At 43.6% G+C, this 27776-nt stretch overlaps 1 protein-coding gene across 1 annotated transcript; it reads left to right on the top strand.

Annotated features, from left to right (window-relative positions):
* Nucleotides 1–1594: 1594 nt before the first annotated feature.
* On the top strand, nt 1595–27776 carry LOC126291521 (protein PFC0760c-like). The gene is made up of 2 exons (XM_049985024.1): nt 1595–1644; nt 25391–27776. Exons 1-2 carry the CDS (start codon nt 1595–1597, stop codon nt 27774–27776), a joined length of 2436 nt encoding a protein of 811 aa, XP_049840981.1.

Genomic DNA, 27776 nt, shown 5'->3' with positions numbered 1-27776 from the left:
CAGCAACAGAAATACAGAAATGACATCGCTTCCATACAACAGTGTAAGTATACAACCGATTATAGTGTGGTGTATCGACTTCAGTGTTGCAGAAATGAAAAAGTAGGTATTTATCTCCAGTAAACATTGTGAAAGAAATCGATTTAAAGGACTGCAATGAACTAGAATATTAGAAACTATTATACTATGTGTTAATTGCAGATGAATGCACGTAACTAAAAAAGGCAATAAAACATGAGAATCGTCGAAGGCAGGCGTAGAAAGCAACCATCCAACAAGTCGAACCTTAAAATTGTGTTAAAATAGCTACCTAATCTTATTAAAGAATTATTTGGGCCTCATGGGAGCCCTTAGCTGATAGTAAAATCTCTACAGAACCATCTAACTTCGGCCCATGTAGACGTGTAGACATATCTGTCTAGATGTTATGTGTGTTAGTTTACATATGAGACACTGTAGGTATTACATGGGATTTACTTATTATGTAGTAGAGCTTTAGCACGTATAAATGTAATACAAAGGAATATAAATCATAAACTCAGTTTTTTAAAGTTTAATTCACAACTTTAAGTGGTACGTTCCTTAAATACCAGTGATACTTATAAATATTCTACACTTGTCTGACTCATATGACGGAAATGTATGGTTGATCCATTGATGTACAATGTATAAGTACTGTGGTTTAAAAATGACTCTTTAATTTCTCAATTTACTATGATGCTTGCGTATATTCTATATTCGGTTTTTGGACTTTACAGTTTTCTGCTTAGAGATGATTGTTACAATCGAAACCAGTAGAGAATAAACATTAAAATTGTACAGCTGATCGCACAAACATGCTTCTTCCAAATTTAAGTGTTATTTTTTGCCGCGCAGTGTTTGAGTGTGGAACGGTAGAGAAATAGTGTTGAAAGTAGTTCAGTGTTCCCTCTGCCAGGCACTCAACTGTGAATTGCAGAGTAGTCACGTAGATAAAGATGTAATTTTTAAAACAATAAAACAGAGTCTATCTTGAAATGTTATTATTTCACCTTTCTGGTGAAAATTTGAAAGCTGACCCCCGCTGTTCTTAATTAAGTCTGTACGCAGTCATAAAATCAGCAGTAGATATTGCCTTTAAGTAGTGGTTTCACCATTGCACACGTCCACTTCATTTAAACTACGGTCATAAGTAGGAATACAACTTCATTTTCATCAAACGCTGAAATGGAAAACAAGGGAGAAGACCTGTAGAAAGTTTTGTTCAAAATGTTCAAATGTGTGTGAAATCTTATGGGACTTAACTGCTAAGGTCATCAGTCCCTAAGCTTACACACTACTTAACCTAAATTACCCTAAGGACAAACACACACACCCATGCCCGAGGGAGGACTCGAACCTCAGCCGGTACCAGCCACACAGTCCATGACTGCAGTGCCTAAGACCGCTCGACTAATCCCGCGCGACTAGAAAGTTTTGTATTAGCACTCTAACCAAGTATTGCTACATAAGTAGGGCAGCTCTTTGTTGTAAGAAGGCATTGTCAAAGTGAAAATGGTAACGCTTCAGTTCTTACGCAGAAGCAATGACTTATGCTTACTTTCTTGTTTTCAGGATGCCTTGCTTAGCGAATGCGCCTGCAACAATTTCACCATCTGATAATAAGTAAGTATTGTCGCGTTGGCTAACTTTTTCTGGAGATACGTATACTATATTACTTCATAGTAACATTAATTTGGAAATCAGCAACCGACTTGTATTTGAACCAGCTCGTTACATTCAATCCTTGCTGTCACTCTACAATTTTTTCTCTCCGCACTTTACTACAATACCAAAATAACATTTCCTTACCAAGCTACCCCACTTTTTCTTCTAATTGTAACATGCAACTCTTTTCTCCCCAAATCGATGCCATATACCTTCGTGAGTTACCTGGTCTATGGACTTAATCATCAACATTCTTCTGTAACAACAAATTTGAAAAGTTGCTATTCTTTTCTTGTCCGTACTGTTGTCATACACGTTTTGATTCCATGTGAGGCTACACTCCAGACATTAGCCTTCAGGTTAGACTAAATAACAGTAACTAATATTCGATGTTTTTCACTATCTCAAAAAATATTATCTTCCTGTTGCTATTCTGAACTTTCCTTGGGGCACTCCTGACGATAAGGCACTGGCAATGGAGAATGTCATACTGGTTTCTGATACTTAAGAAGTCCTCGAGCCACTCACATAGAATTATTGAACTATATGAAAACAAACGTTAATTCGTTATCGAACATGTAGACGTCACTACACATATACGGATTTAGGTTATGACATGTTCGATGTGCTTGCCATCATCGTCGATCGATGTTGTGGCGCAGACGAATAGCGAAATTCTGCATCACCCGCTGAAGCGCCGGGATATCGATGATGTCGGTGTCCTCCTGAATGGCTTATTTGAGCCCATCAATGCTTTTGGGGTTACTGCTGTACACATTGTCTGTAATATAGGGATTGCATGTGTTCAGATCCGGAAAATATGGCGGTTACCCCAGAGTCAGAATGTCATTTCCGAAGTGTTCCTCCAGCACATCAAACACTCTCCTGCTTCGATGGGGTCGAGACCGGTCTCGCATGAACCACACCTTGTCGAAATCAGGGTCACTTTGGATAATGTAGATGAAATAATCTTCCGAAAGCTTCACGTAACGTTCGATACTCATCTTGCCGTCAAGGAACATCGCACCGGTTATTCCGTGACTGGACACTGCAGACTGCACAGTCAACCGTTTAGGGTGAAGAGACTTTCTCCATGGATAATAAAGAAAAAAAGACACCTCCTAACAGGCCATCAAGGTCCAACGGTACCGATCGGCCGCCGTGTCGTCCTCAGCCCACAGGCATCACTAGATACGGATATGGAGTGGCATGTGGTCAGCACACCGCTCTCCCGGCCGTATGTCAGTTAACGAGACCGGATCAGCTACTTCTGAATCAAGGAGCTCCTCAGTTTGCCTCACAAGGGCTGAGTGCACCCTGCTTGCCAACAGCGCTCGGCAAAGCCAGACGGTGACCCATCCAAGTGCTAGCCCAGCCCGACAGCACTTAACTTCGGTGATCCGACGGGAACCGGCGTTAAGACTGCGGCAAGGCCCATGTCCCTCTGGGCAACAAATGAATTTATAATAATATAAGAAAGGCGAGTATAATGAACGATCCATCATCCAAATTTTTAAAACTGATCGTTTAATCTGGCCACTGTTCATAATCAAAACATCGCCATAGTTGAGAACAGCAGCTTAGGAATACAACAGGTTAAGTTCGTTATTTGTGGGTAACCTAACCAGGGAAAGCTTGTACGACAGTAAGGGATCTTGGAATTATTATTAAGAATAGATAAATATAATTATTGACATAATATAATATTATAATTGACATAATTCACATAAAAGTAACAGAGAGCAAAATTCTCAAAAATTTCAAATGAAAATACAAAACGACGCTAACACTGTGGGGAGGTACGAAATTATGTGGGAGACTGTATGAGAAAAATACAAGTTGTCCTCATGTGGGCAGCTCGTGAATTCAAAGTTAACGAGACAAAAGGAGGCCTCAAACTATAATCAATTGCGCACTCAAATTACAACCAATTAATCAAAACTGGGTGGAAAATTAAGTAAGTAGCAACCTGCTCAGAATATCGATTGCGCTACCGCAGATGCCTCACTTTCATTTCTCCAAAATCAGCTAGCGGGCAAGAATTGGCTGCAGACAGCAGCCTAGAGAAGAACTGCTCCAAATATTAATTCAAAAGCCTCAACTGTTAAATTACCAGAAAACTCAGTTCGAACTACACGCTTCCAGAGACGTTTTCAACCCTCAAAGATCTATCACGTATACATGCAAACTGAAGCGACAAATGAAAGTTTGTACGAAGGACGGGGTTCGAACCCAATTCTCCCTCTCACTAGGAGGATGCGCTAACCACTGCGCCACCCTGACACACTGGTTTTGCACAACTGCAGCACTCCTCCCTCCTCAGTACAAATTCCCTTTCACACCTCAGCCCTTGAGAACCACTCACTTGCATGAATATCAAGAGCTCAGATGGAAACCCAGTTCTAAACAAAGAGGGGAAATCAGATAGGTGGAAGGAGTATATAGAGGATCTATACAAGGGCGATGTACTTGAGGACAATATTATGGAAATGGAAGAGGATATAGATGAAGACGAAATGGGAGCCACGAAACTGCGTGAAGAGTTTGACAGAGCACTAAAAGATCTGAGTCGAAACAAGGCCCCCGGAGTAGACAACATTCCATTAGAACTACTGACGGCCATGGGAGAGGCTGACAAAACTCTACCATCTGATGAGCAAGATGTACGAGACAGGCGAAATACCCTCAGACTTCAAGAAGAATGTAATAATTCCAATCCCAAAGAAAGCAGGTGTTGACAGATGTGAAAATTACCGAACTATCAGTTTAATAAGCCACAGCTGCAAAATACTAACACGAATTATTTACAGACGAATGGAAAAACTGGTAGAAGCCGACCTCGGGGGAGATCAGTTTGGATTCCGTAGAAATGTTGGAACACGTGAGGCAACACTGACCTTACGACTTATCTTAGAAGAAAGATTAAGAAAAGGCAAACCTACGTTTCTAGCATTTGTAGACTTAGAGAAAGCTTTTGACAATGTTGACTGGAATACTCTCTTTCAAATTCTAAGGGTGGCAGGGGTAAAATACAGGGAGCGAAAGACTAGTTACAATTTGTACAGAAACCAGATGGCAGTCATAAGAGTCGAGGGGCATGAAAGGGAAGCAGTGGTTGGAAAAGGAGTGAGACAGGGTTTTAGCCTCTCCCCGATGTTATTCAATCTGTATATTGAGCAAGCAGTAAAGGAAACAAAAGAAAAATTTGGAGTAGGTATTAAAATTCATCCTCCCCCCATGAACCATGGACCTTGCCGTTGGTGGGGAGGCTTGCGTGCCTCAGCGATACAGATGGCCGTACCGTAGGTGCAACCATAACGGAGGGGCATCTGTTGAGAGGCCAGACAAACGTGTGGTTCCTGAAGAGGGGCAGCAGCCTTTTCAGTAGTTACAGGGGCAACAGTCTGGATGATTGACTGATCTGGCCTTGCAACATTAACCAAAACGGCCTTGCTGTGCTGGTACTGCGAACGGCTGAAAGCAAGGGGAAACTACAGCCGTAATTTTTCCCGAGGACATGCAGCTTTACTGTATGATTAAATGATGATGGCATCCTCTTGGGTAAAATATTCCGGAGGTAAAATAGTCCCCCATTCGGATCTCCGGGCGGGGACTACTCAGGAGGATGTCGTTATCAGGAGAAAGAAAACTGGCGTTCTACGGATCGGAGCGTGGAATGTCAGATCCCTTAATCGGGCAGGTAGGTTAGAAAATTTAAAAAGGGAAATGGATAGGTTAAAGTTAGATATAGTGGGAATTAGTGAAGTTCGGTGGCAGGAGGAACAAGACTTCTGGTCAGGTGACTACAGGGTTATAAACACAAACTCAAATAGGGGTAATGCAGGAGTAGGTTTAATAATGAATAGGAAAATAGGAATGCGGGTAAGCTACTACAGACAGCATAGTGAACGCATTATTGTGGCCAAGATAGATACGAAGCCCACACCTACTACAGTAGTACAAGTTTATATGCCAACTAGCTCTGCAGATGATGAAGAAATTGAAGAAAAGTACGATGAAATAAAAGAAATTATTCAGATAGTAAAGGGAGACGAAAATTTAATAGTAATGGGTGACTGGAATTCGAGTGTAGGAAAAGGGAGAGAAGGAAATATAGTAGGTGAATATGGATTGGGGCTAAGAAATGAAAGAGGAAGCCGCCTAGTAGAATTTTGCACAGAGCACAACTTAATCATAGCTAACACTTGGTTTAAGAATCATGAAAGAAGGTTGTATACGTGGAAGAACCCTGGAGATACTAAAAGGTATCAGATAGATTATATAATGGTAAGACAGAGATTTAGGAACCAGGTTTTAAGCTGTAAGACATTTCCAGGGGCAGATGTGGACTCTGACCACAATCTATTGCTTATGACCTGTAGATTAAAACTGAAGAAACTGCAAAAATGTGGGAAATTAAGGAGATGGGACCTGGATAAACTGAAAGAACCAGAGGTTGTACAGAGTTTCAGAGAGAGCATAAGGGAACAATTGACAGGAATAGGGGAAAGAAATACAGTAGAAGAAGAATGGGTAGCTCTGAGGGATGTAGTAGTGAAGGCAGCAGAGGATAAAGTAGGTACAAAGACGAGGGCTGCTAGAAATCCTTGGGTAACAGAAGAAATATTGAATTTAATTGATGAAAGGAGAAAATATAAAAATGCAGTAAATGAAGCAGGCAAAAAGGAATACAGACGTCTCAAAAATGAGATCGGCAGGAAGTGCAAAATAGCTAAACAGGGATGGCTAGAGGACAAATGTAAGGATGTAGAAGCTTATCTCACTAGGGGTAAGATAGATACTGCCTACAGGAAAATTAAAGAGACCTTTGGAGAGAAGAGAACCACGTGTATGAATATCAAGAGCTCAGATGGCAGCCCAGTTCTAAGCAAAGAAGGGAAGGTAGAAAGGTGGAAGGAGTATATAGAAGGTTTATACAAGGGCGATGTACTTGAGGACAATATTATGGAAATAGAAGAGGATGTAGATGAAGACGAAATGGGAGATACGATACTGCGTGAAGAGTTTGACAGAGCACTGAAAGACCTGAGTCGAAACAAGGCCCCCGGAGTAGACAACATTCCATTAGAACTACTGACGGCCTTGGGAGAGCCAGTCATGACAAAACTCTACCAGCTGGTGAGCAAGATGTATGAGACAGGCGAAATACCCTCAGACTTCAAGAAGAATATAATAATTCCAATCCCAAAGAAAGCAGGTGCTGACAGATGTGAAAATTACCGAACTATCAGTTTAATAAGCCACGGCTGCAAAATACTAACGCGAATTCTTTACAGACGAATGGAAAAACTGGTAGATGCAGACCTCGGGGAGGATCAGTTTGGATTCCGTCGAAATGTTGGAACACGTGAGGCAATACTGACCTTACGACTTATCTTAGAAGAAAGATTAAGAAAAGGCAAACCTACGTTTCTAGCATTTGTAGACTTAGAGAAAGCTTTTGACAATGTTGACTGGAATACTCTTTTTCAAATTCTAAAGGTGGCAGGGGTAAAATACAGGGAGCGAAAGGCTATTTATAATTTGTACAGAAACCAGATGGCAGTAATAAGAGTCGAGGGGCATGAAAGGGAAGCAGTGGTTGGGAAGGGAGTGAGACAGGGTTGTAGCCTCTCCCCGATGTTATTCAATCTGTATATTGAGCAAGCAGTAAAGGAAACAAAAGAAAAATTTGGAGTAGGTATTAAAATTCATGGAGACGAAGTAAAAACTTTGAGGTTCGCCGATGACATTGTAATTCTGTCAGAGACGGCAAAGGACTTGGAAGAGCAGTTGAACGGAATGGACAGTGTCTTGAAAGGAGGATATAAGATGAACATTAACAAAAGCAAAACGAGGATAATGGAATGTAGTCAAATTAAATCGGGTGATGCTGAGGGAATTAGATTAGGAAATGAGACACTTAAAGTAGTAACGGAGTTTTGCTATTTAGGAAGTAAAATAACTGATGATGGTCGAAGTAGAGAGGATATAAAATGTAGACTGGCAATGGCAAGGAAAGCGTTTCTGAAGAAGAGAAATTTGTTAACATCGAATATAGAGTTATGTATCAGGAAGTCGTTTCTGAAAGTATTTGTTTGGAGTGTAGCCATGTATGGAAGTGAAACATGGACGATAACTAGTTTGGACAAGAAGAGAATAGAAGCTTTCGAAATGTGGTGCTACAGAAGAATACTGAAGATAAGGTGGATAGATCACGTAACTAATGAGGAGGTATTGAATAGGATTGGGGAGAAGAGAAGTTTGTGGCACAACTTGACTAGAAGAAGGGATCGGTTGGTAGGACATGTTTTGAGGCATCAAGGGATCACAAATTTAGCATTGGAGGGCAGCGTGGAGGGTAAAAATCGTAGAGGGAGACCGAGAGATGAGTACACTAAGCAGATTCAGAAGGATGTAGGTTGCAGTAGGTACTGGGAGATGAAGCAGCTTGCACAGGATAGAGTAGCATGGAGAGCTGCATCAAACCAGTCTCAGGACTGAAGACAACAACAACATTAAAATTCATGGAGAAGAAGTAAAAACTTTGAGGTTCGCCGATGACAGTGTAGTTCTGTCAGAGACGGCAAAGGACTTGGAAGATCCGTTGAACGGAATTTACAGTGTCTTGAAAGGAGGATATAAGATGAACATCAACAAAAGCAAAACGAGGATAATGGAATGTAGTCAAATTAAATTGGGTGATGCTGAGGGAATTAGATTAGGAAATGAGACACTTAAAGTAGTAAAGGAGTTTTGCTATTTGGGGAACAAAATAACTGATGATGGTCGAAGTAGAGAGGATATAAAATGTAGACTGGCAATGGCAAGGAAAGCGTTTCTGAAGAAGAGAAATTTGTTAACATCGAGTATAGATTTAAGTGTCAGGAAGTCTTTTCTGAAAGTGTTTGTATGGAGTGTAGCCATGTATGGAAGTGAAACATGGACGATAAATAGTTTGGACAAGAAGGACTGAAGACAACAACAACAACAACAACATGATATAAGCGTATGAAAATAAGCAATGTATACTACTTTTCGTGTTGAACTGTCACTTATTTCAGACACTGTTCTAATGATAAATAAAGCAGCATTTACTTTCTGAACAAGATGCTGGACATGGCTTTCCACAACAGCTTACTATCTATCCGAACGCCTAGGAACTTGAACTGTTTGGTCTCGCTTATAATACGCCCTTTCTGTCTGATCAAAATATCGGTTCTTGTTGAATTGTGAGTTAGAAACTGTAAAAACTGATTTAGCATCAAATTATTTTCCACAAGCCACGAACCGTACAAATTCTCCAAAAGAAAGCCCACAATGGAGAAACTACTAAGTAGCTAAACATGGGAATAACATCCCACGACCATCTGCTTCTGCTTCTTCGCCTTTCTGCGTGTACCAGGAACTTGCCCGTCCGGCTGTCTAGGTTGAAATCAATCATCTTTCCGTCTTTCCCTCGGTCTTCCGCAGATCTGATTCTCACTCGAAAATAATTCATCAATAATTTTGTTATTCTGTTGTCTTCATTGCTTATGACACGGTCTTTGCAGCTGTACAGGTCGTTGCTGAGGTATTTCATGTGGAGACGTTGGCCGTGTGGAGTGGCCGCGTGGTTTGAGGCGTCATGTCACGGATTGCGCGGCCCCTCCCGCCGGAGGTTCGAGTCCTCCTTCGGGCATACGTGCGTTAGCATAAGTTAGTTTAAGTAGTGTGTATGTCTAGGGAGCAATGACCTCATCAGTTTGATCCCTTAGGAATTCACACACATCTGAACGTTTTTTGGAGACATTAGATCGCTTTACTGACTGATTGTTTGCTAATCTGAAGTTTGTTACTTGTCTTTCGGATGAAGACGGGTTAAGGTTAATTGAATACCATCAGTTATTGGAACAGGTTAGCTGTCTAATTCACCTGCTATACTCCTTCCGCCTTTCAGCTTTCCCTCTTTGCTTAGGACTGGTTCTCTATCTAAGCTCTTGGTATTCATGCAGGTGGTTCTCTTTTCTCCAAAGATCTCTTTAATTTTGCTGTAAACGCTATCTATCTTTTCCCTAGCGATAAATGCTTCTGATCGTTACATTATCATCTAGCCTGTCCTGCTTCGCCATTTTGTTTAGATGTTTGTACTGTCTTTCGCTCGCTTACGCTGTAATGTATGCTAGGAAAAGAAAAATACAACACAAAATAGGTAGCTGTGTTTCCTATGCTTTCTGTATCAGCAGTCACAAATCGAGTATCAGCAAACAGATATGTCATAGAAGAATCCGTTGTTGAAATCATAGGTATAAAAACATGATTTACTTATCCACTGCCAAAGCATGTCGTCAACATCCACACATCAAAAAATGTTTTCCATCACCCCAGTTCCCAGAACTCCTGAAGATAGACGTTGACTCTGGATAGTCCCTTTGGCTGTAAACAACCATGCATGAGGAGCGCCCATTAGACGGAGGGGGTCCGACAGCCGATCAGCTCTAGTCATTCCACCAGGATGGAGGTACACGGCTCATGTTGCTTGATGTTAAAGCATGCCTAGACGGTCAATACCGCTGTTCGATCGCGCCCGCATTGTTCCTTTATGACACGAAGGGCTCTCAACAAGGGAAGTGTCCGGGTTTCTCGGAGTGAACCAAAGCGATGTTGTTCGGACATGGAGGAGATACAGAGAGACAGGAACTGTCGATGACATGCCTCGCTCAGGCAGCCCAAGGGCTACTACTGCAGTGGATGACCGTTACCTACAGATTATGGCTCGGAGGAACCCTGACAGCAACGCCATCATGTTGAATAATGCTTTTCGTGCAGCCACAAGACGTCGTATTACGACTCAAACTGTGCGCAATATGCTACGTGATGCGCAACTTCACTCCCGACCTCCATGCCGAGGTCCATCTTTGCAACCACGACACCATGCAGCGTGGCACAGATGGGTCCAACAACATGCCGAATTGACAGCTCAGGATTGGCATCACGTTCTCCCACCTTGAACCAGACAATCGTCGGAGACGTGTTTGGAGGCATCCCGGTCAGACTGAACGCCTTAGACACACTGTCCAGCGAGTGCAGGAAGGTACTCCACCTTCCCTGCTGTTTTGGGTGGCATTATGTGGGGCTGACGTACGCCGCTGGTGGTCATGGAAGGCGCCATCTTCCAACCGACAGAACAAGCATGTCAGCAGCATATTGGCGAGGCATTCGCTTCATGGACGACAATTGACCTGGTGGATGACATCGAAAGTTCACTGAGGCTTTTTGCAGATGATGCTGTGGTGTATCGAGAGGTTGCAACAATGGAAAATTGTACTGAAATGCAGGAGGATCTGCAGCGAATTGACGCATGGTGCACGGAATGGCAATTGAATCTCAATGTAGACAAGTGTAATGTGATGCGAATACATAGAAAGATAGGTCCCTTATCATTTAGCTACAAAATAGCAGGTCAGCAACTGGAAGCAGTTAATTCCATAAATTATCTGGGAGTACGCATTAGGAGTGATTTAAAATGGAATGATCATATAAAGTTGATCGTCGGTAAAGCAGATGCCAGACTGAGATTCATTGGAAGAATCCTAAGGAAATGCAATCCGACAACAAAGGAAGTAGGTTACAGTACGCTTGTTCGCCCAATGCTTGAATACTGCTCAGCAGTGTGGGATCCGCACCAGGTAGGGTTGATAGAAGAGATAGAGAAGATCCAACGGAGAGCAGCGCGCTTCGTTACAGGATCATTTAGTAATTGCGAAAGCGTTACGGAGATGATAGATAAACTCCAGTGGAAGACTCTGCAGGAGAGACGCTCAGTAGCTCGGTACGGGCTTTTGTTGAAGTTTCGAGAACATACCTTCACCGAAGAGTCAAGCAGTATATTGCTCCCTCCTACGTATATCTCGCGAAGAGACCATGAGGATAAAATCAGAGAGATTAGAGCCCACACAGAAGCATACCGACAGTCCTTCTTTCCACGTACAATACGAGACTGGAATAGAAGGGAGAACCGATAGAGGTACTCAGGGTACCCTCCGCCACACACTGTCAGGTGGCTTGCGGAGTAAGGATGTAGATGTAGATGTAGAATTCGCGGCCCCATCATGCACATCTTGTGAATGACTTCCTTCAGGATAACGACATCGCTCGACTAGAGTGGCCACCATGTTCTCCAGACATTAACCCTCTCGAACACGCCTGAGATAGGTTGAAAAGAGCTGCTTACTAACGACGTGACCCACCAACCACTCTGAGGGATCTACGCCGAAGCGCCATTGAGGAGTGGGACAATCTGGACCAGCAGTGCCTTGACGAACTTGTGTACAGTATGCCACAACGAATACAGGCATGCATCAATGCAAGAAGACGTGCTACTGGGTATTAGAGGTACCGGTGCGTACAGCAATCCGGACCACCACCTCTGAAGGTCTCGCTGTATGGTGGCAAACATGCAATGTGTGGTTTTCATGAGCAGTAAAAAGGGCGCAAATGATGTTTATGTTGATCTCTATTCCAGTTTTCTGTACAGGTTCCGGAACACTCAGAACCGAGGTCATGCAAAACTTTTTTGATGTGTGTAGATTTTAAAAGTAATCAAAGGCTAAGTACATGCTTGTCTTACTCCCAAATCTGCACTAGTCGTAGATAGGTCATTTCCAACAATGGTATGAGTATATCTTCATTTTCCTTTTTTTGTTCATAAGAGTTGCTACTCCTGGTGAAGCTCTTCATTCCTGTGGTACTCGACTATAAATCACTGAGTATTTCTTTAAATATATTGAGCCCTTTAATTTTTTCAGTGTCTGTTATTAAAGCTGTAGCCATTTTCTTTTATTTAACTTGTCACAATTTTTAAATGCCATGTCACTATTCTCAGACGATCTTTGGTTCCCAATCTGTTGAACAGTTTTAGTTTCCAGTAGTCATAGTTGTTGACTGTGCTTCCAACCCATGCTTTTCACCAAGGGTTCTCAGTAATAACAGTCCCCCAGTTGAGTTATGAGCGGCTGCACAGGGTGAGTCGCACAATGGGACTGTCACCTCTAGACATCACGGCCTGCTGCTTTTTCCGTCGCGATTGTCTCCTCGTGTGAGACCCAATTCGCTTTATTTGTTCATGAGACCCAGAAAATATTAGATGCAGGCTCCCAGATAGATGCCATTTTCCTTGTCTTCCGAAAGGCGTTCGATACAGTTCCACACGGTCGCCTAATAAACAAAGTTATTGCCTGTGGAATATCAGACCAGCTGTGTGGCTGGACTGAAGAGTTTTTAGCAAACAGAACACAGCATGTTGTTATCAATGGAGAGACGTCTACAGACGTTAAAGTAACCTCTGGCGTGCCACAGGGGAGTGTTATGGGACCATTTCTTTTCACAATATATATAAATGACCTAGTAGATAGTGTCGGATCTTCCATGCGGCTTTTCGCGGATGATGCAGCATTAGAAAACTGCAGCGAAATGCAGGAAGATCTGGAGCGGATAGGCACTTGGTGCAGGAAGTGGCAACTGACCCTTAACATACGCGAATGTAATGTATTGCGAATACACAGAAAAAAGGATCCTTTATTGTACGATAGCGGAACAAACACTGGTAGCAGTTACTTCTGTAAAATATCTCGGAGTATGCGTGCGGAACGATTTGAAGTGGAATGATAATACAAAATTAATTGTTGGTAAGGCGGGTACCAGGTTGAGATTCATTGGGAGAGTCCTTAGAAAATCATCAACAAAGGAGGTGGCTTACAAAACACTCGTTCGACCTATACTCGAGTATTGCTCATCAGTGTGGGATCCGTATCAGATCGGGTTGACGGAGGAGATAGAGAAGATCCAAAGAAGAGTGGCGCGTTTCGTCACAGGGTTATTTGGTAAGCGTGATAGCGTTACGGACATGTTTAGCAAACTCAAGTGGCAGACTCTGCATGAGAGGCGCTCGCATCGCGGTGTAGCTTGCTCGCCAGGTTTCGAGAGGGTGCGTTTCTGGATGAGGTATCGAATGTATTGCTTCCCTCTACTTATACCTCCCGAGGAGATCACGAATGTATAATTACAGAGATTCGAGCGCGCACAGAGGTTTTTCAGCAGTCGTTCTTCCCACGAACCATACGCGACTGGAACAGGAAAGGGAGTTAATGACAGTGGCACGTAAAGTGCCCTCCGCCACACACCGTTGGGTGGCTACCGAAGTATAAATGTAGATGTAGCCAGAAACCCCTGTCTGGAGGCATTAGGGACTCACTCTTCGCCCTCTGCGGATTTGCTGCTCTCTGATAGAGTGCATTGCCCAGAAGCCATGCGGCTTTCGCCTTTGTGTGCATGGGACTGCTGAGAGAAAGCAGAGGCATTTCTGAAGGTACTGACACATCGAGCTTGAGTCATTACAGCCTTTCAGCCATAAATATAAAACAATCGCCACCTCCGTCCTTACTTTGGCTTCTCCCAAGTTTCATCGCTGCCTCCAAATCTCGGAATTACTTGCTCTGCGTCTCACTTTCCATTTCAAACATCCTCCTTCTAGACGTATCTAGTACCAGCTCATGAGCTTCACACACCATCTTACACACCTAGGCTTATTCTACGCCTGCCATACGTTATTGTGTGATCCATCCTTGAGAACCTTGTCTCTATCAATACATCGCACCTTCCCTTCATTTACAAGCTCTCCATGTTATTTCCCAACGTAATTTCAATCATTTTCCATTCCTAGATCATGCATCCCTGTAAAATTACTATTCCTTTTAAACATAATCTACCCTGTCTATACCAACGGAAGACACCAATCCATTTTTTTGTTTCCCAACTGGCAGCTCACTCCTGACATCCACATTTTAGTTACAAGTTCCTTCCCCTATAGATATCCTGAATCCTTTACAATATAACATCCATTCAAAATTTACTACCTCCCAGCTACCATCCACAGTTATCAGGACATCCTACCATATCAATCTTATTATAAAATAGTTTTAGATCACATTGTCATCATCATATCATAAATATCACGCACTTCACCTTTTCAAGTATTTTATATTATAATTGTAAATTTTTTAGTCAATGGTTAAAGAGCAACAATTTGGTAATTGCAAGTTTGCCTACAGCATGGTGAATCTAAAACAGAACTGGCTGTAATCTACCCAATCCTCTCCAATCCTGGGCTACTGCCACACCTATCCAAACACACATCGCGCCATCCCTCCACACTGTCTATATCTTACCCCAAGCAGTTTCCCTCTCTCCCATCCAGAAATGCATCCTGATATCTACCCGTTCTCTCAGCTACAGTCCAAGTCCCTATGTGCTTCCTTACATCAAGACATCAATACCCCTCCCAGCTTCTTGACCCACTTTCAATCCTTAGTGCTCCAAGTTCCATTTACACACCCTTCTCTGAGCCCAACAAATCTCCACACACACCAATACATTTTACACTTTTGTCTCCATAGTCTTATTGTCACTCATCCATTCATTATTACTTCTTCCAACTTAAATATCACGTACTGTGATGTCACCGGAAGGACTTCCTGGATGCATCACTATCATCATCGTAATCTTCGTCATCATTTTCTTCATGTTAGCACCAGGAGCATCATCGCCATCTCAGTTTTTAGCAAATCATCAATTGCAATATACACTCCTGGAAATGGAAAAAAGAACACATTGACACCGGTGTGTCAGACCCACCATACTTGCTCCGGACACTGCGAGAGGGCTGTACAAGCAATGATCACATGCACGGCACAGCGGACACACCAGGAACCGCGGTGTTGGCTGTCGAATGGCGCTAGCTGCGCAGCATTTGTGCACCGCCGCCGTCAGTGTTAGCCAGTTTGCCGTGGCATACGGAGCCCCATCGCAGTCTTTAACACTGGTAGCATGCCGCGACAGCGTGGACGTGAACCGTATGTGCAGTTGACGGACTTTGAGCGAGGGCGTATAGTGGGCATGCGGGAGGCCGGGTGGACGTACCGCCGAATTGCTCAACACGTGGGGCGTGAGGTCTCCACAGTACATCGATGTTGTCGCCAGTGGTCGGCGGAAGGTGCACGTGCCCGTCGACCTGGGACCGGACCGCAGCGACGCACGGATGCACGCCAAGACCGTAGGATCCTACACAGTGCCGTAGGGGACCGCACCGCCACTTCCCAGCAAATTAGGGACACTGTTGCTCCTGGCGTATCGGCGAGGACCATTCGCAACCGTCTCCATGAAGCTGGGCTACGGTCCCGCACACCGTTAGGCCGCCTTCCGCTCACGCCCCAACATCGTGCAGCCCGCCTCCAGTGGTGTCGTGACAGGCGTGAATGGAGGGACGAATGGAGACGTGTCGTCTTCAGCGATGAGAGTCGCTTCTGCCTTGGTGCCAATGATGGTCGTATGCGTGTTTGGCGCCGTGCAGGTGAGCGCCACAATCAGGACTGCACACGACCGAGGCACACACGGCCAACACCCGGCATCATGGTGTGGGGAGCGATCTCCTACACTGGCCGTACACCTCTGGTGATCGTCGAGGGGACACTGAATAGTGCATGGTACATCCAAACCGTCATCGAACCCATCGTTCTACCATTCCAAGACCGGCAAGGGAACTTGCTGTTCCAACAGAACAGTGCACGTCCGCATGTATCCCGTGCCACCCAACGTGCTCTAGAAGGTGTAAGTCAACTACCCTGGGCAGCAAGATCTCCGGATCTGTCCCCCATTGAGCATGTTTGGGACTGGATGAAGCGTCGTCTCATGCGGTCTGCACGTCCAGCACGAACGCTGGTCCAACTGAGGCGCCAGGTGGAAATGGCATGGCAAGCCGTTCCACAGGACTACATCCAGCATCTCTACGATCGTCTCCATGGGAGAATAGCAGCCTGCATTGCTGCGAAAGGTGGATATACACTGTACTAGTGCCGACATTGAGCATGCTCTGTTGTCTGTGTCTATGTGCCTGTGATTCTGTCAGTGTGATCATGTGATGTATCTGACCCCAGGAATGTGTCAATAAAGTTTCCCCTTCCTGGGACAATGAATTCACGGTGTTCTTATTTCAATTTCCAGGAGTGTATTTGATTGAATTAACTTTCTTACTGCTAAAAAACGAGATGTATATCTAAAGCAATGAAACAAAACATTATGAACATAGTCCAGTGCTAGACCCAGTGCTGACTGGTGATGATGTGTGCACGTGATGCGGTGAGGAACATATATAAGAAGATAAGGGTCAAATTCTTAACGATCCTACTGACAACAGGGGACGCAGATGGCGGTATTTATAGACATGCGATTTTGACAAAAGGTAGATTATTATGGTCTGGGGATCTGCAACGGGATCTCTGAAACGGCGGAGCTGGCCTGTTCTTCGTGTGCCGCTGTAATGAAAGACAGTTGAATTGAAGGGTTGTGATCCAGCTATAGGCGACCCACACCTCAACTCAGAATGTGGACGTCAGAAAGTTGCCCACTCTGTAAAGTAGGATAAGCGAGGACCAAATGGCTGATCTGACGGCAGAATGCAATGGCGGTGGAAGTGCAAGTATTTCAGAGCACACCATTCAGCGTAAATTGCAAAGGAAGGCAAGTTTTCTGACATTGACCGAAAGAAGCCATAGATTTATGGTTGCAATGGGCAAGGGATCATCGCGACTGAATCGTGGATCAATGGAAAGTTGTCGCATGGTCAGATAAATCATGTTTCTTGACACATCAGTTCAAATAGTCGTGTCTGGACACGCCGTTATTCAGGCGGAAGGCTCCTTGACACCTTGGACGCATTCTGTTTGGGACAGCATTATGCTATAGTGGACATTGACCTCAGCTTCCATGGGATCTTTGGCAGTAATCGAAGGCACGGTGACAATTCTGAACTCCGTGCCATTATTGTGGACCACCTGTATCGCTTCATGCCTTGTTACAAGCTAGAAACGTGTTACACGATAATGAACCAGCGTTTCTGCTTTGGCCAAGAAGTTGGTCTGATCTGAACCCAACAGAAACATGTGGTAGGCTGTGAGGAGCCAGCTCTGCGCCCTTGGACCACCGACCTGTTCATTGTTGGAAACTGCTTGACCTGCTCGTGCACATATCACGCCATATACCAAGGACATAGCCAGGATTTTGTCAAAGGTTTGTTAAACAGGACCTTAAATAGATTCATTCATTCTGAAGTCCACTGATAGTGACCGGGCCAAATAGCTCACGAAACAAGCACAAAACGAAAAAACTACAAAGAACGAAACTCGTCTAGATTGAAGGGCGAAACCAGATGGCGCTATGGTTGGCCCGCTAGATGGCTCTGCCATAAGTCAAACGGATATCAACTGCGTTTCTTTTTCTAAAAATAGGAACCCCCATTTTTTATTTCATATTCGTGTAGTACAGAAGAATGCTGAAGATTCAATGGGTAGATCACATAACTAATGAGGAAGTATTGAATAGGATTGGGGAGAAGAGAAGTTTGTGGCACAACTTCACCAGAAGAAGAGATCGGTTGGTAGGACATGTTCTGAGGCATCAAGGGATCACCAATTTAGTATTGGAGGGCAGCGTAGAGGGAGACCAAGAGATGACTACACTAAGCAGATTCAGAAGGACGTGGGTTGCAGTGGCTACTGGGAGAGCTGCATCAAACCAGTCTCAGGACTGAAGACCACAACAACAACAGTTGGACCACTGTTTTCGCTTTGTGATAGATGACACTGTAATAGTCACAAACATATGGCTCACAATTTTAGACGAACAGTTGGTAGCAGGTAGGTTTTTTTAAAGTAAAACACAGAACATAGGTACGTTTGAACATTTCATTTCGGTTGTTCCACTGTGATACATGTACCTTTGTGAACTTATCATTTCTGAGAACGCATGCTGTTACAGCGTGATTGCCTGTAAATACTACATTAATGCAAATAAATGCTCAAAATGATGTCCATCAACTTCAATGAATTTGGCAAGACGTGTAACGACATTCCTCTCAACAGCGAGTAGTTCGCCTTCCGTAATGTTCGCACAAGCATTGAGAATGCGCTGACGCATGCTGTCAGGCGATGTCGGTGGATCGCGATAGCAAATGTCCTTCAACTTTCCCCACAGAAAGAAATCCGGGGACGTCAGATCCGGTGAACGTGAGGGCCATGGTATGGTGCTTCGACGACCAATCCACCTGTCATGAAATATGCTATTCAGTACCGCTTCAACCTCACGCGAGCTATTTGCCGTGAAACGTCCCCTTTGAAAAATTATACATAACTGTGCTTAAACTGACACACAATATTTTTTTAGCGCAAAGCAATCTGACTTTCAATAATCCCTACAAAAGAATGGCCCTGATTAACATTAACCTATACGTTTCACAAATCACTTACCTCACCAAAAATCTTCGTTACTCGAACTACTGCAGTACAGCAAGCGCCACTACTGCCAACTAAATGTTGTTGTTGTTGTTGTCTTCAGTCCAGAGACCGGTTTGATGCAGCTCTCCATGCTACTCTATCCTGTGCAAGCTGCTTCATCTCCCTGTACCTACTGCAACCTACATCCTTCTGAATCTGCTTAGTGTACTCATCTCTTGGTCTCCCTCTACGATTTTTACCCTCCACGCTGCCCTCCAATGCTAAATTTGTGATCCCTTGATGCCTCAAAACATGTCCTACCAACCGATCCCTTCTTGTAGTCAAGTTGTGCCACAAACTTCTCTTCTCCCCAATCCTATTCAATACCTCCTCATTAGTTACGTGATCTATCCACCTTATCTTCAGTATTCTTCTGTAGCACCACATTTCGAAAGCTTCTATTCTCTTCTTGTCCAAACTAGTTATCGTCCATGTTTCACTTTCATACATGGCTACACTCCATACAAATACTTTCAGAAACGACGATACATAAATCTATATTCGATGTTAACAAATTACTCTTCTTCAGAAACGCTTTCCTTGCCATTGCCAGTCTACATTTTATATCCTCTCTACTTCGACCATCATCAGTTATTTTACTTCCTAAATAGCAAAACTCCTTTACTACTTTAAGTGTCTCATTTCCTAATCTAGTTCCCTCAGCATCACCCGATTTAATTTGACTACATTCCATTATCCTCGTTTTGCTTTTGTTGATGTTCATCTTATATCCTCCTTTCAAGACACTGTAAATTCCGTTCAACGGATCTTCCAAGTCCTTTGCCGTCTCTGACAGAATTACAATGTCATCGGCGAACCTCAAAGTTTTTACTTCTTCTCCATGAATTTTAATACCTACTCCAAATTTTTCTTTTGTTTCCTTTACTGCTTGCTCAATATACAGATTGAATAACATCGGGGAGAGGCTACAACCCTGTCTCACTCCTTTTCCAACCACTGCTTCCCTTTCATGCCCCTCGACTCTTATGACTGCCATCTGGTTTCTGTACAAATTGTAAATAGTCTTTCGCTCCCTGTATTTTACCCCTGCCACCTTTAGAATTTGAAAGAGAGTATTCCAGTCAACATTGTCAAAAGCTTTCTCTAAGTCTACAAATGCTAGAAACGTAGGTTTGCCTTTTCTTAATCTTTCTTCTAAGATAAGTCGTAAGGTCAGTGTTGCCTCACGTGTTCCAACATTTCTACGGAATCCAAACTGATCTCCCCCGAGGTCGGCGTCTACCAGTTTTTCCATTCGTCTGTAAATAATTCGTGTTAGTATTTTGCAGCTGTGGCTTATTAAACTGATATTTCGGTAATTTTCACATCTGTCAACACCTGCTTTCTTTGGGATTGGAATTATTATATTCTTCTTGAAGTCTGAGGGTATTTCGCCAGTCTCGTACATCTTGCTCATCGGATGGTAGAGTTTTGTCAGCCTCTCCCATGGCCGTCAGTAGTTCTAATGGAATGTTGTCTACTCCGGGGGCCTTGTTTCGACTCAGATCTTTTAGTGCTCTGTCAAACTCTTCACGCAGTTTCGTGGCTCCCATTTCGTCTTCATCTACACCTCTTCCATTTCCATAATATTGTCCTCAAGTACACCGCCCTTGTATAGATCCTCTATATACTCCTTCCACCTATCTGATTTCCCCTCTTTGTTTAGAACTGGGTTTCCATCTGAGCTCTTGATATTCATGGAAGTGGCTTTCTTTTCTCCAAAGGTCCCTTTAATTTTCCTGTAGGCTGTATCTATCTTACCCCTAGTGAGATAAGCCTCGACATCCTTGCATTTGTCCTCTAGCCATGCCTGGTTAGCCATTTTGCACTTCCTGTCGTTCTCATTTTTGAGACGTTTGTATTCCTTTTTGCCTGCTTCATTTACTGCATTATATATTTTCTCCTTTCATCGATTAAATTCAAAATGTCTTCTCTTACCCAAGGATTTCTACTAGCCCTCGTCTTTTTACCTACTTGATCCTCTGCTGCCTTCACTACTATATCCCTCGGAGCTACCCATTCGTCTTCTACTGTATTTCTTTCCCCCATTCCTGTCAGTTGTTACCTTATGCTGTCCCTGAAACTCTGTACAACCTCTGGTTTAGTCAGTTTGTCCAGGTCCCATCTCCTTAAATTCCCACCTTTTTACAATTTCTTCAGTTTTAATCTACAGTTCATAACCAATAGATTGTGGTCAGAGTCCACATCTGTCCCTGGAAATGTCCTACAATTTAAAACCTGGTTCCTAAATCTCTGTCATACCATTGTATAATCTATCTGATACTTTTCAGTATCTCCAGGATTCTTCCATGTATACAACCTTCTTTTATGATTCTTAAACCAAGTGTTAGTTATGATTAAGTTACGCTCTGTGCAGAATTCTACCAGACGGCTTCCTCTTTCATTTCTTAGCCTCAATCCATATTCACCTACTATGTTTCTTTCTCTCCCTTTTCCTACTGTCGAATTCCAGTCACCCATGACTATTAAATTTTCATCTCCCTTCACTTTTATTTGATCATACATTTCTTCCATTTCTTCGTCATCTGCAGAGCTAGTTGGCATATGAACTTGTACTACTGTAGTAGGCAGGGGCTTCGTGTCTATCTTGGCCACTATAATATGTTTACTATGCTGTTTGTAGTAGCTTACCCGCACTCCTATGTTTTTATTCATTATTAAACCTACTCCTGCATTACTCCTATTTGATTTTGTGTTTATAAGCCTGTATTCACCTGACCAGAAGTCTTGTTCCTCCTGCCACCGAACTTCACTAATTCCCACTATATCTAACTTTAACCTATCCATTTCCCTTTTTAAATTTTCTAACCTACCTGCCCGATTAAGGGATCTGACATTCCACGCTCCGATCCGTAGAACGCCAGTTTTCTTTCTCCTGATAACGACATCCTTTTGAGTAGTCCCCGGCCGGAGGTCCGAATGGTGGACTATTTTACCTCCGGAATATTTTACCCCACAGGCTCCATCATCATTTAACCATACAGTAAAGCTGCATGCCCTCGGGAAAAATTACGGCTGTAGTTTCCCCTTGCTTTCAGCCGTTCGCAGTGCCAAAACAGCAAGGCCGTTTTGGTTAATGTTACAAGGCCAGATCAGTCAATCATCCAGACTGTTGCCCCTGCAACGACTGAAAAGGCTGCACCTACGGTACGGCCATCTGTATCGCTGAGGCCCGCAAGCCTCCCCACCAACGGCAAGATCCATGGTTCATGGGGGGGGGGGGGGAGGATTTTTCGCTGTACTTTCGTAATATGATCAAACTAACAAAAATACTATGTGTTCAACCAGACATATAAGAGATACCCATATGTGGAATTAAATACTTCTTTATTTTGCGATATGATAACTTCACTCCATTGCGAAACGAACGAAGTTCGTTGCTAACAAAACAGTTAAATTTTCTAATATATGTCATAGCCACAGTGTGTCGATATAGCCCGCCCGGCTAGCCCCGCGGTCTAACGCGCTGCTTCCCGAGCGGGATGGCGTGCCGGTCCCCGGTGGATTACTGTGTGCCGGCCAGCCTGTGGATGGTTTGTATGGCGTTTTTCGATCTGCCTCCTCGAATGCAGGCTGGTTCCTCTTACTCCGCCTCAGTTACACTACGTCGGCGACTGCTGCACAAACACTGTCTGACCGTACCTGGGGGCCGCAGCGCACAAGAGCCCTGGGTACGGTGTGGGGTGGCGGTAGAGTGGGTGGACTGCTGTAGCCTGTTGTGGGGTTGTGAACCACTGAGGGCTACAACGGTACGAATGCTCTCGGTCGTTTCTAGGTTCCCGGTTCAATACACAATACACACTTTTTATATATCGGTAGATCAAATCTTCAGATAGCATTGTTGACTATCGATAGTGCGAATCCCTTTTTCGTCTTGTGATTGAAAATCAGAACACAGAGGGCGGCAAAAAGTTTCCGTTCGAAGAGCGTATAGTCTAGAGTTACTATGCCAAGAACGCGATTTCGCCGTGGGCATTTGGGCAACCACTCCACCGACGGACGGTGTTGAAGATACCCGTGTGTCCTGCTGCGTGAAGAAGTCCGTAACTGCCTGCTGCACATCCTCGTCCTGAGGGAATCGTCGACGCTTCAGCGTCTTTTTTAACGGGTACAGGTGTGATAATCGCACTACAGGCGGGTGTTACGTGTCTGCCGCTTCAGTAGGCGCAAGTTCTGCGTTACGACATTTGTGATGTGGGGAAGCGCGTTACCATGGGGCACGAGCACCTCTTGTCACACTATTCCACAACGGAGGTTTTGTACAGGTGTGCTGCCCCATACACATTTCGTCATTCTTCGATGGATGTATATCGGTGTTTGTCCTAAGCAGCCAAGAAAAGAATAACAGCACGATGGTCTTGTCTGGACGCGTTTGGTAACAACGTCTCCATAGTTCACGTTTCCGCATTTACCGTGCATACATCGCAAAGACACGAGTGTCCCGTACCTTCCTATCAATGCTTATACAGGGTGTTACAAAAAGGTACGGCCAAACTTTCAGGAAACATTCCTCACACACAAATTAAAAAAATATGTTATGTGGACATGTGTACGGAAACGCTTAATTTCCATTTTAGAGCTCATTTTACTTTCGTCAGTATGTACTGTACTTATTCGATTCACCGCCATGATTTCATACGGGATACTCTACCTGTGCTGCTAGTTCATGTGCCTCTACAATTACGACACAACATGTGGTTCGTGCACGATGGAGCTCCTGCACACTTCAGTCGAAGCGTTCGTACGCTTCTCAACAACAGATTCGGTGACCGATGGATTGGTAGAGGCGGACCAATTCCGTGTCCTCCACGCTCTCCTGACTTCAATCCTCTTGACTTTCATTTATGGCGCCATTTGAAAGCTCTTGTCTATTCAACCCCGGTACCAAATGCAGAGACCCTTCGTGCTCGTATTGTGGACGGCTGTGATACAATACGCCATTCTCCAAGGCTGCATCAGCGCATCAGGGATTCCATGCGACGGAGGCTGCATGCATGTATCCTCGCTAACTGAGGACATTTAGAACATTTCCTGTAACAAAGTGTTTGAAATCACGCTGGTACGTTCTGTTGCTGTGTGTTTCCATTCCATGATTAATGTGATTTGAAGAGAAGTAATAAAATGAGCTCTAACATGGAAAGTAAGCGTTTCCGGACACATGTCCACATAACATATTTTCTTTCTTTGTGTGTGAAGAATGTTTCCTGAAAGTTTGGCGGTACCTTTTTGTAACACCCTGTATACCTGCATCGGAGTCGCTCTAGGTTGCATATACGCCGCAGTAATGCCTGAAACAGCAACTCTTTTCATCAACCCTTATACCTTTCATGTCGTGTGTAATTTCATTTAGCTGATAGGGGACCCCATGTATCCACCCCCCCCCCCCCCCCATTTCGTCCCCTACTCCTGTGGCTACGTCCTTGCACATAGCTCCAGAAGCCTATCAAGAACGATTCAAATGGTTCAAGTGGCTCTGAGCACTTTGGGACTTATCATCTTAGGTCATCAGTCCCCTAGAACTTAGAACTACTTAAACCTAACTAACCTAAGGACATCACACAACACCCAGCCATCACGAGGCAGAGAAAATCCCTGACCCCGCCGGGAATCGAACCCGGGAACCCGGGCGTGGGAAGCGAGAACGTGACCGCACAACCACGTATCAAGAACGTGTCGAACCTATACCACGCAGAATCGCTGCTGAATTGCGTTCCAAGGTTGGACCAGCACTCTATTAAACAATGTAGATAAATCCAGCCATCCTTTCCCACTCCTCCCCAATTCTCTGCATGTGATGGGATCTAACTGATCAACAAAGAAAAAATCGATTGTATCTGGTGAGTAGCACGGTGCAACTACCACAAAGTTTTTCTCAGATCCCTGCTTATTGATGATTTCATTTCTACAGCACTTTTACTATTGCTTTTAGATCTCTGTTATGCACTCCGTGTGCCTGGAGCCACAGTGTTGCTGTAATTGTAAGCCACAGTTAAGAATAAACATTCTTTAGATGAGTCGGTATTTAAAAAATTATATATCCGCTGAAGCAGAAGTAACAGCGAAGTTTACTCCTTGTTATATTGAGAAGCTTGAGAAACTGTGTTTTGTAGAAATTTTCATGTGTGGTCTGTTGTTAGAGAAGATCTTAATGCCCTATCAGATCGTGTTCAATAAATAAATGATACACTACAGTATTGAAACCTGACACCGTAATCAGTTGCAGCCATGGCTGATCAAACATCTGTGGCACTGAAATTTTCTAGTGATTGGTAGCTTACTAGCAGGCTTATTTACACACGCGTTCTCTTTGTCCTTTAGAGGGACCCAGGAAGAGCAATACGAAGGAAACGAAGGAAAGGCCACGGCTTCCGCTACGAAGAGCGAGTCATCGCGCTGGTCTTCCTCCGCTGCCTCACAAATCAGCTCCCTAACTTCGAGCTGACGTCCGACAACCGCAGTGTTTGGGACATATTTGATGATATCGTTGTTACGTGGAACAGTCTTGATGACAAGTACATCTTGCTGGTGCAGCTGAAACACAAGGTATCTAAGAAGTACAAAGTGCTCAGGGAAGCCCATCTGTTTCCAAAGAAGAAAAATAAATCGAATGATAAATCAGTTGTTAATGCTGATGAGTGTACTGATGACTTCCCGATCACACTGCCAAAAACTACGGCGGTTACTATGTCAACGGCTAAGCCGACGGCAATGCTGTCTATACCAATGACTGTGTCGAAAAAAAATTATGTCTTGGACTGTGTTACTGACTGTGATGATTATGCTGGTGATTGTGATAACAATGACTACGCCGATGATTGTGATGATTATCCTGACGACTGTGATGACAACCATCTCAATGACTTTGTCGATGGCTTTGATGACTATGCTGATGACTATGTCAATGACTGTGTCGATGATTGTGATGATTTCGCTGACGACTGTGATGACAACTATGTCAATGACTATGTAGATGATTGTGATGATTATCCTGATGACTATGTCAATGACTGTGTCGATGATTGTGATGATTTCGCTGACGACTGTGATGACAACTATGTCAATGACTATGTAGATGATTGTGATGATTATCATGATGACTGTGTCAATGACTGTGTCGATGATTGTGATGATTTCGCTGACGACTGTGATGACAACTATGTTAATGACTATGTAGATGATTCTGATGATTATCCTGATGACTGTGTCAATGACTGTGTCGATGATTGTGATGATTTCGCTGACGACTGTGATGACAACTATGTCAATGACTATGTAGATGATTGTGATGATTATCCTGATGACTATGTCAATGACTGTGTCGATGATTGTGATGATTTCGCTGACAACTGTGATGACAACTATGTCAATGACTATGTAGATGATTCTGATGATTATCCTGATGACTATGTCAATGACTGTATCAATGATTGTGATGATTTCGCTGACGACTGTGATGACAACAATGACTATGTAGATGATTGTGATGATTATCCTGATGACTATGTCAATGACTGTGTCGATGATTGTGATGATTTCGCTGACGACTGTGATGACAACTATGTCAATGACTATGTAGATGATTGTGATGATTATCCTGATGACTATGTCAATGACTGTGTCGATGATTGTGATGATTTCGCTGACGACTGTGATGACAACTATGTCAATGACTATGTAGATGATTGTGATGATTATCCTGATGACTATGTCAATGACTGTGTCGATGATTGTGATGATTTCGCTGACGACTGTGATGACAACTATGTCAATGACTATGTAGATGATTGTGATGATTATCCTGATGACTATGTCAATGACTGTGTCGATGATTGTGATGATTTCGCTGACGACTGTGATGACAACTATGTCAATGACTATGTAGATGATTGTGATGATTATCCTGATGACTATGTCAATGACTGTGTCGATGATTGTGATGATTTCGCTGACGACTGTGATGACAACTATGTCAATGACTTTGTCGATGACTTTGATGATTATGCTAACGACTTTGACGACAATGACGATTACATTGTTGGCACCTCTGTCAACTACCATATGTTGGACTACCTCACCAACTATTTCAAGAAGAATGTCAATGACGATTCCGATGACAATTGCAGTGACAATTCGAATGATATATCCTATAAGAAACACCCGTTCGCCATCATCAATTATTCGAAGTCTTTCAAAAAGTTTAAAAATAAACTACAGGATTACAGCTGCTACTCAATGGTGCTGTTAACTAACGTCCCTTTGAAGGGAAGTGCAGGTCCTTTCTCAAGGATGATAGTCGCAAACAAGGTTGCTGCGCCATGTTCAAACATTGTTGAGACAAACAAGCTGCTAGACTTGGGCGGCGACATGTACAAACTCAAAGTCGATGCGACTGTTTCGAAGGCAATTAAAGACGACCGCGACTTTGTGGGGCATTTCTTCTTTCATTGTGGCCAAAAGCACGTTGAGCAAATAAAGGAAGACATCTGCAAGGAGCTGCAGCACCTGTTGGGCTGTCCTGGACTTGAAGAAACAAATAGGGCATGCGAAGAACTGTGCCATTGTGTGGAGAAATGGAAAGATGGGCAATGTAAAAACCCGGAAAAGCTAACCAGTAGCTGGTCTGAGTGGAAAGACATTGAAAGTAGGTACAGTGTGTCGGGTGGCACCGGGAAGCACAGTGTAATCAATGACACCGCGAAAACCTGA

The sequence above is a fragment of the Schistocerca gregaria genome, chromosome 9 (genome assembly GCF_023897955.1).
Source record: "Schistocerca gregaria isolate iqSchGreg1 chromosome 9, iqSchGreg1.2, whole genome shotgun sequence".
Classification (NCBI taxonomy): domain Eukaryota; kingdom Metazoa; phylum Arthropoda; class Insecta; order Orthoptera; family Acrididae; genus Schistocerca; species Schistocerca gregaria.
This window is presented reverse-complemented; position numbering and strand designations above follow the sequence as displayed.